The 10,000-nt window shown below is 46.2% G+C and overlaps 1 protein-coding gene across 2 annotated transcripts in view; it reads right to left on the reverse strand.

Annotated features, from left to right (window-relative positions):
- The window catches only part of creb3l2 (cAMP responsive element binding protein 3-like 2), a 29,801-nt gene that overhangs the window by 14,288 nt on the left and 5,513 nt on the right, over nt 1-10,000 (reverse strand). For both annotated transcript variants that reach the window (XM_083757422.1, XM_083757421.1), the window contains exons 2-3: nt 1,021-1,282; nt 160-431 (exon numbers count right to left, since the gene is read on the reverse strand). In XM_083757422.1, coding sequence (XP_083613548.1) covers nt 160-431; nt 1,021-1,282 — 534 coding nt within the window. The remainder of the gene's footprint in view (nt 1-159; nt 432-1,020; nt 1,283-10,000) is intronic.

Below are 10,000 nucleotides of genomic sequence, written 5' to 3' on the forward strand. Positions count from 1 at the left end.
CATATCACACACACCATGATTCTTTTTGCCCAGGTTCCACAGAGAGGTGGTCCGCGGTCTGGTCGTGCACCGCGGTCCGCCTGTTGAGGACCCCTGGACTAAATATTAGACTATAAAGACCCTAAACATTAAAATAAAGAGTGTAGAGTGATCTCAAACCTTGACACTCTTGGCCTGGCTGTGACTGGTCTTGGCGGGGGGGTCCCGGCCCCGGGGACTCTTGGGGGCCCCCGGGGGGGCGTCGGGGCGGGCGGGGGGCCCCTGGGGGACCCCCGGGGCGTCGGGGGGGGTGGGGGTGTGGGGTGGCCCGTCCAGTGTCAGGGCGAGGCCCGGCAGCAACACGGGCAGCAGAGACGGAGACTCGCACAGCAGGGTGTCCATAGACTCCTCCCCCTGCTCCTCCATCGTCCAATCGCTGAGCTCCGACTCACCTGGGGGAGTCGACAACAACAATGGCTCTGATTGGTTTAAAATTACTGTGGGGAGTAGTCTAGCTTTAGTCTCTTACTGTTGGTCTAGTTTTAGTCTCTTACTATTAGTCTAGTTTAAGTCGACTAAAATGTATTTCGACGGGCCTTACACATGCTGAAAATAGCCTGCGGCGCGTTGTGGGCTTGTAGATCTGCTATTTTCAGCATGCAACCAAGTGTAAAATGACTTATACTGGATCTCTTGTCCACTATAGTCCCTTCCTAACATTTTAGTCTAGTTTTTATTTGTTGACAAAATCCACAGTATATTTAGTCTTAGTTTTAGTCATCATAGCTTAGTTTGCATTTAGTTTCCATGTAGTTTTTGTCAGTGAAAAAAAGGTAGTCGACGGACATTTTTCATCACAGTATTAGTCGACGAAAACAACACTGTAGTCGACGGACATTTTTCGTCGCGGTTTGTAGTCGTAGTACATCGCCGCTGGGCGGGGGCGTGGCTCTCACCTGGGCTGCAGGCGCACGCACGCACGCACACACACACACACACACACACACACACACACACACGCACACACGCACACACGCTCACCTGCGTCGCTCCCTCCAGCCTCCCCGTTGAGGTGCGACAGTGGCGACTGAGGCCGGCTGTCTCCGCACAGCGAGTAGCTGTGCTCCGCCGCGATGTGGGGGGGGGACGGCGGGGACTCCGCCCCTTCCTGCTCCTCCCCTTCCTGCTCCATGGGCGACGCCCTCCCCCGCCCCCCGCCGCCCCCGGACAGGAAGGGGTCACTCAGCAGCTGGCCAAGCAGCAATGCATCCTGGGAAAGGTCGTCCAGGAGGCCAGAGAAGTGCTGCGGGGAGAGAGAGAGAGAGAGGGGGGGGGGGGGGAGAACAAGGTTAGAATCCATGTAGCAGACATCGATACGCAAATAGTTGATTATTATTATTTATTTATTTATTAATTTTTATCCCACGATTTTGTAACCCATTTTTCACCCCTGTGTCAATTATCTAACGTGATCCTGGGCTCTACACACCCTCCGCCAACCTAGTCCCCATATATGGGGGACAAGGGGAGAGCAACGGACTTGAACTCATGCTTCCTTCATGCCTGAGTGTCCAAGTTGCTCCTTTACACCTGACAGGGGGGGGGGGGGGGGGGGGGTTCCCTGGTTGGACGTAGCACGTGGAAGGAACACGTTATTCCGACCAGTTCCTTTACCCTCCATCAGGCGCCCCGGCTGGCCAGGGGGAGGCAGTTTAGTGACCAGGATTACTGCATGTTTTTTGTGAGGGTACCTACCCTAAGGGACACGGGGAGAACATGCAAACTCCACACAGAAAGGCCCTTTCGCCAACCCCGCCTTCGGGTATGGGCACTGATGATTATTGATTATTATTTTAGTTTTTTAATAGAGCGGTCCTCGTGTGTATCAGAATGTAAGAAACATCATAGTTTATACTGTTATGCAAATAAACTTGAGCAACTCAAATTTGAATAGGAAATGTAGACCCTATAGTTATAACCATCATCCTCATTTTTATTTGTATGGGATTTTTATTATTACATTTTACACTCATAAAAAATAACAGATCTACAAGCTTGTAGATCGGCTACTTTCAGCATGCAAAAAAAAAAGACTTGTCATTTAGTTCTACTGCATCTCTTCTCCACTAGTCCCTCCCTGACATTTTATTCTAGTTTTTAATGGGTTGACCAAATTGTCAATATATTTAGTCTTAGTTTTAGTCGTGGTTTAGTTTTAGTATGGCTTAGTTTGTATGTAAGAGTTGAGCAGTGAGATAAGGAGATGGAATTAAATCATTTTATAGTCATATCAAAGGTTACAGCGCGCGCACACGCACACACACACACACAGTTACACACACACACACACACACACAAATTGATTCACAACCTAAAACCATTTTATGACTACTGATAATTTCCTTACAGCTTGTAGCTACGTGTGTGTGTGTGTGTGTGTGTGTGTGTGTGTGTGTGTGTGTGTGTGTCACGTGCACGTGTGTCCCTCAGGCTAACAAACAAACACAATCTAAAGGTTGTAATAGTGCTGATAATCAAATGATAATGGGATTTAAATGTCACACCCATCAATCTGTGTGTGTGTGTGTGTGTGTGTGTGTGTGTGTGTGTGTGTGTGTGTGTGTGTGTGTGTGTGTGTGTGTGTGTGTGACATATAACATTCCTCTGCTGCATTCCAACCCCCCCTCCCCAGGCATTGAATACAATCTCACCTGTCATCAAGGTGTGTGTGTGTGTGTGTGTGTGTGTGTGTGTGCGCGTGTGCAACATGTTGGAGCGTGAATTTGTGCCTTTGAATCCAGGTTCTGTCTGTAAATGGGTAAATGGTGCATTTATATAGCGCCTTGGCGCTTTACATAGATTGTGCATTACATTCACCCATTCATACACTGATTTCTGCGGAAGCCATGCAAGGCACCAACCAGCACATCGGGAGCAATTTGGGGTTCAGTGTCTTGCCCAAGGACACTTCTACATGTAGACAGGAGGAGGAGGAGCCGGGATTCGAACCACCAACCCATGGATCATTGGACGACCTGCTCTACCTTCTGAGCCACAGTCTTTTATATTTTAGGCTGTCAAAACGTCAGGAATGTATTTATTGATTTAATTGTCTGTCTGTCTGTCTGTCTGTCTGTCTGTCTGTGCTATTCATGTTATGACTGCATGTGATGGAAACACATCTGTGCGTGCGTGTGTGCTTGCGTGCATGCTCAGTGAACACAGTCTTGCGATTGAGTGTGTGTGTGTGTGTGTGTGTGATATTGTGATGTATCAGACTGACTGACTGTGTTTCTCCACCACCAGAAAGGCAGCCATTCATGACTCACTGATGTGTGTGTGCGTGCGTGCGTGTATGTGTGCGTGCATGTGTGTGTGCGTACACGTCCGTGGACAGAGTACAGTCTGCTATTTGTCCACTGCAGTGTGGCATGACTGCTGTCTACTGTTACTGATAGAGAGACATTAACAATGACAATGAGAGAGAGAGAGAGGGGGGGGAAGAGAGCGAGAGCGAGAGACAGAGACAGAGACAGAGACAGAGAGAGAGAGAGAGAGAGAGAGAGAGAGAGAGAGAGAGAGAGGGAGAGGGAGAGGGAGAGAGAGAGAGGGGGAGAGAGAGAGAGAGAGACCAACTGACCATTCCTTCTGGAATGTTCCTTTCCTGTCTGTCTGTCTGTCTGTCCCAAAAGAGAGCGTCACCATTTCTCTGTCGCATTTCTAATCCACCCCCCCCCCCCCCACACACACACGCACAGATGTTTAGTCTCATATAACTCCAAGGCTCTCCACCCCTCCCCCGACAGACAGTGTGTGTGTGTGTGTGTGTGTGTGTGTGTGTGAACAGTAACACCACAATGTAAACGCTTGGAAAGCAAATATTTACATTTCCCTTCTCAGAGGAAATGGTTTTACGACTCCAGTGATGACATCACAATGACGACATCACACGGTCCATGATGACATCACAATGACGACATCACACGGTTCATGATGACATCACACGGTCCATGATGACATCACACGGTCCATGACGACATCACAATGATGACATCACACGGTTCTTGATGACATCACCCGGTTCACAGCCTTCACGTCCAGAAGTTAAGTTTAGATACAAATCTGTTTATATCTTATCTTATCTTTATCTGATCTCAGGAACTATAGTGTAAAATATGGAGATCATCATTTGATTCTGTAAAGCTGTGATATTTGATATCTCAGTGTGTGTGTGACTGTGTGTGTGTGTGTGTGTGTGTGTGTGTGTGTGTGTGTGTGTGTGTGTGTGTGTGTGTGTGTCTGTGCGTGCGTGTGCTCGAGGGTGAACAGTTGCAAACAGCAGGATGTGAGGAAGGCAAACAAGCTGCTCTCACACACACACACACACACACACACACACACACACACACACACACACACACACACAAGATGGAAACAGTATTAATGTGTCCAGCGTAGCGTGGTGGTCCATTTCAGCGTAGATGGAATGGTGCCAGGTGGTCACACATCTGTGACCGCTTAGTTCTGACCCAGGATGAGTCATTGAGTTTTTATTTTATTTTAATTATTTGTCATGTCCTGTGAAAGCAGGGAATCATAGCTTCAAATGGACATATTGGTTGTTCAGTTTGACCCACCGGTTTTGGAGACTTATAGAGTAATGTCTTGGGAAAACAGGCTTGAAAAAGGTTAACTTCTGTGGTCTCTAACATTACACCTAGGCCTACCTACATGTTTAAGCATTTATGTCATATTTACATGTCTTCTGTGGTCTCTAACATTACACCTAGCTACATGTTTAAGCATTTTTTTTCATATCTACATGTCTTCTGTGGTCTCTAACATTACAACTAGCTACATGTTTAAGCATTTATTTCATATCTACATGTCTTCTGTGGTCTCTAACATTACACCTAGCTACATGTTTAAGCATTTATTTCATATCTACGTGTCTTCTGTGGTCTCTAACATTACACCTATAGCTACATGTTTAAGCATTTATTTCATATTTACATGACTTATGTGGACTCTAACATTACACCTAGCTACATGTTTAAGCATTTATTTCATATTTACATGTCTTCTGTGGTCTCTAACATTACACCTATAGCTACATGTTTAAGCATTTATTTCATATTTACGTCTTCTGTGGTCTCTAACATTACACCTATAGCTACATGTTTAAGCATTTATTTCATATTTACATGTCTTCTGTGGTCTCTAACATTACACCTATAGCTACATGTTTAAGCATTTATTTCATATTTACATGACTTCTGTGGACTCTAACATTACACCTAGCTACATGTTTAAGCATTTATTTCATATTTACATGTCTTCTGTGGTCTCTAACATTACACCTATAGCTACATGTTTAAGCATTTATTTCATATTTACGTCTTCTGTGGTCTCTAACATTACACCTATAGCTACATGTTTAAGCATTTATTTCATATTTACATGTCTTCTGTGTTCTTTGACATTACACCTAGGTACATGTTTAAGCGTTTATTTCACATTTACATGTCGATTTCAGCTCTGACACTTATTTCAGACATGCTCTAGTATGTGAAGAGTCTGCCTGTGATATTAACTCATTTTGGATACAAAAAATTCAAAAGAATAGTTGTTCTCCTCTGGTGAACAGCTGGAGGTTGCGCGATGGCAGGCTCTCAGTCAAATCTGGTCACATTAGTTCATGGTTTACATGATCCTTGATGACTATTTCTTGTTCTGGCTTCCTGTAAATCGCTCTGGATTAAGAGCGTCTGATAAATGACTATACATAGTAGGTTGTAGTTCCAGAGACTCCGTTGGGAGACGGAATAGTTTTCTGGCTACGAAGGGAGACTATGACAGGACAGGACAGGATGCTGGAGCCACACACACATGAGACTATGACATCACAGGAATGCGTATATCTAATCTACGTCTGAGCATAGACTTGGTAACGCCCCGTCTGCCTCTGATTGGCCTACCGACACTGCCTGTCCCCCGAGATGTGAGGGCACTCCGTGGTGGGAAAATAATACAAAGTACAAGAGAACGGCAACACGCGATAATTTTTGTAGAAGAGGAAAACTAATATTGTTCATGCCGTTTGCTTTGATTGAATAATTGATTGAACACACATGTACGATGTACTATGATTTGATTTGGGTGTGTTCTTCTAAATAAAGTGTTAGTGTTGATTAACGTGTATTAATCTAATTATAGTGAACTAATACTGTTATACTAAAAAGGATAAAGATGAAGGGAAAAGAGACCTTTGTACAGAACAATAATGTTTCAAGTTTACACACTAACAGGTCAACGACTCAACGGCATAAACAATATTAGTTTGCCTCTTCGGTGTCGGTAGGCCAATCAGAGGCAGGCGGGGCGTGACCATGTCTATGCTTAGTGTCGGTACTATAGGCCAATCAGAGGCAGGCGGGGCGTGACCATGTCTATGCTCAGACGTAGAAGAGAGAGACGCCACAGGAACGCTGGAGTCATGTTGACCTCAAACACTCACTGAGTTTGGAACACATCTGGGGTCAAAGTTGAAGTGCGATGAGTCAGTGCACTTATCTGTACATGACCGCGCACGCGGTCATGTACAGATAAGTGTGTGCATGCGTGCGTGTGTGTGATACAGAGAGATGGAAATAACAAGTGGTCAACGCAAGAGAGAAGCGCACACACACACACACACACACACACAGGGAGACTCACTAACTGGGTCAACAGACGTGACTGTGTGTAATTCACTGTTTCCGTCCCTGCTCTATAAAACTGACCACTATGTTCCAACCCCCCACACACACACACACACACACACACACACACACACACACACACACACACACACACACACACACACACACACACACGCACAGCTCTTTAACTGTATGAAATAGTTGCCATTAATTAATATAGTTGCAACAGTATTCATTGATTGGCCGAGTCCCGTGGTGGAAGTTCTGCTCTGGTTTTGGTCAATATTAAAGGGGAATTCCACTCATTTTCAACATTTTACTATATCATTAATATACCTTAGAGCTGTTGTGTGGACATCATAAAAAAGTCCCCCCATTCTGTGTTTCCTAGAACTGGAGGTCGGAAAAAAATCATTAACCTGATGAAACACGTGAGATCAGATTCTAAATAGTTTGAAAATGACAGTTTTCTGAAAAAGCTATGTTTCTATGTCAGTCGTTAAAGCATAACATAATGCTAACACCAAAAGGGGTTCCCGCCCAAAATGGGTTATTCACATCATTTTTCAGTCCGCTAGTTAGTGGTCAGCATTTTATTTAGTAGATTTGCCACACATTTGGCTACGTTTCCCCAACGTTGAAAATCCCTGGACGCTAGGCTAGGCTGACGGTACGGTACGGTAGGCTAGGCTGACGGTACGGTAGGCTAGGCTAGGCTAGGCTGACGGTACGTTACGGTACAGTAGGCTAGGCTGACGGTACGATACGGTACGGTACAGTAGGCTAGGCTAGGGCCGAGATGTCCTAGACTGTTAAAAAGTGGATGTGAAAGAACTTCAAGTCAAAGATCTCAACCCATTGTGTCAAGGTGAATGCGTGCACACGCACGCAAGCACACGTCACACACACGCACGCACGTCACACACACATCACACACACGTCACACACACGCACACGTCACACACACGCACGCACACGCACGCACACGTCACACACACGCACATGCACGCACACGTCACACACACAGATCATCCACTCATCCAGTGTGTCAAGGTGAACTTTATCTAGAAACCTGCTCAGACCTGCTCAGTTGCAGCTTCCCTGTGCTCAGGGCTGCAGGCGCACACACACACACACACACACACACACACACACGCACACACACGCACACACGCACAGACAGACACGCACACAGACAAAACAGACACACACACGCATACGCACGCACGCACGCACAGACAGACAGACACACACAGACACACGCGCAGACCTTTCCAGCGACCAGCTGTGTGTCAGTCATCATGAAAAGGTCAATCTGAGAGGACATCTGTGGCATTGATTACGGTGATCTGTTAAAGGTGCGATCCGTACTTTTTACTTTCATGTCCAACATGTTTACTTTCCCTCCTGCTCCCATCTGGGAACTCTCAGGCCGACTCGATGCTCCGGCCACCAAGCAGCCTGGCCAATCAGCGGCAGCTAGAGGCGGGATCAAGGCAGCACTGTGTATGCCTGTAGGCCACTAACCTCGCCTCACCAGGCTTTCCACCGCCTCGGAGGAAAGCCTGGTCTCTGTTTCAAAAGTCTGTATGATCCTGTCGGGAGCGGATGATATCTTTACGTCATGTTGTAGTATTGTTTTGTAGTCATCAGGATGATATCGTTACGTCATGTTGTAGTATTGTTTTGTAGTCATCAGGATGATATCGTTACGTCATGTTGTAGTATTGTTTTGTAGTCATCAGGATGATATTGTTACGTCATGTTGTAGTATTGTTTTGTAGTCGACAGGCAGGAACAGGCGTCAACTTTATTGAGGGGAAGGTTCCTTCCTTTTCCCCTCAATAAAAGCTCTCGTAGCCTGTAGCTTTTATTGAGAAAAAAGGAAGGAACCGTCCTTTTCCCTCAATAAAGTTGACGCCTGTTGTTCCTACCTGTCGACTACAAAACAATATTACAACATGACGTAACGATATCATACCGAAATGAAATGGTGCCCAGGCTAGTAGGCCGGTGCATCGAGTTCCCAGATGGGAGAAGGAGGTACTCTCTGCTGCCCCCTCTGGCAGAGTCAGGTTACCAGGGACCCCCATAAGAGAAGATTTTTACGGCTCTCTCTAGCAGTGATTCTCAACCCGTTTAATTTCAAGGACCCCCCATGCAGTTTGACATGGATTAGTCTACGGATGGACCCCCCATTTAATGGCATTTCTTATCTCTGGAGACTGGGACCCCCCCCATTGATATTGTAAAACGGACCTCCGTTTGATGACATTTAGCCTCTCAGACCCACGCGTGTGCATGCGTGCGTGTGTGCGTGCGTGCATGCGTGCGTTCGTGCGAGAGTTCAGTGGGTTGTTGTAACAAGGCCTGCAGTGTGCAGCACTGCCCTACCGGTCTACAGGGAACGTAAGCCCACACCCTAACCACACACACATAATGTGCATAATATGCATGTGCACGCATGCACACACACACACACACACACACACACACACACACACGCGGAACACACATGCACACAGAAAACGGGGCCTTGGGCGGCAAAAAAGGCAATGAATAGATAGAATGAAGGAGGATCACTTTGGGTGGAGAGAGAGAGAGACATAGAGAGAGAGAGAGAGAGAGAGAGGTCTCCAATGGGTTGCCAGTAATAAGCACCCTTCTCCCAGGCTGATTACTACCTACGCAGTGCGCACACACACACACACACACACACACACACACACACACACACACACACATTTCCCAGTCCAGAGCTGAATTGCATCAGAATTTGGATGCCGTATTTAAGGCCAGACCTCCAGATCTCAGTACGGTGTGTGAATGTTACTGTACAGTACGGTACGTATAGCGTACGGCATTTATGTAACTGACATTCTTCTGACTGGATGTTAAACGTCCTCGTTTGTTTCATTTGATTGTTCCACCTGTGTTATTCCCTCTACAGTCAGGATATATGACTCCACCTCAGAGACGCTGCATTTATGGAGAATTGTGTGAGAACCGTGACCTCAATTCTTGTGGAGTACACACACACACACACACACACACACACACACACACACACACACACACACACGCACGTAAGTATGTACGTACCAGAGTAATCTAGTAAGAGAGTGGTGACACGCTTTGATCTCACCTCAAAGCGGGTGCCTATGGGCTATAGTTCCAAACATTGCTCCTGTGGCTGGAACTATTCCATTGAGATAGAATGAGCACCTCCGCATTCCATTGTTACAATGAGAGTCAACGGGAGTGTCATTACTCTCTTACTAGATTACGTACGTACATGCATACGTAGAGTTACGTAGAGT

This window comes from Protomyctophum parallelum, assembly GCF_964188405.1.
Source record: "Protomyctophum parallelum genome assembly, chromosome: 22".
In the NCBI taxonomy this organism is placed as follows: Eukaryota; Metazoa; Chordata; class Actinopteri; order Myctophiformes; family Myctophidae; genus Protomyctophum; species Protomyctophum parallelum.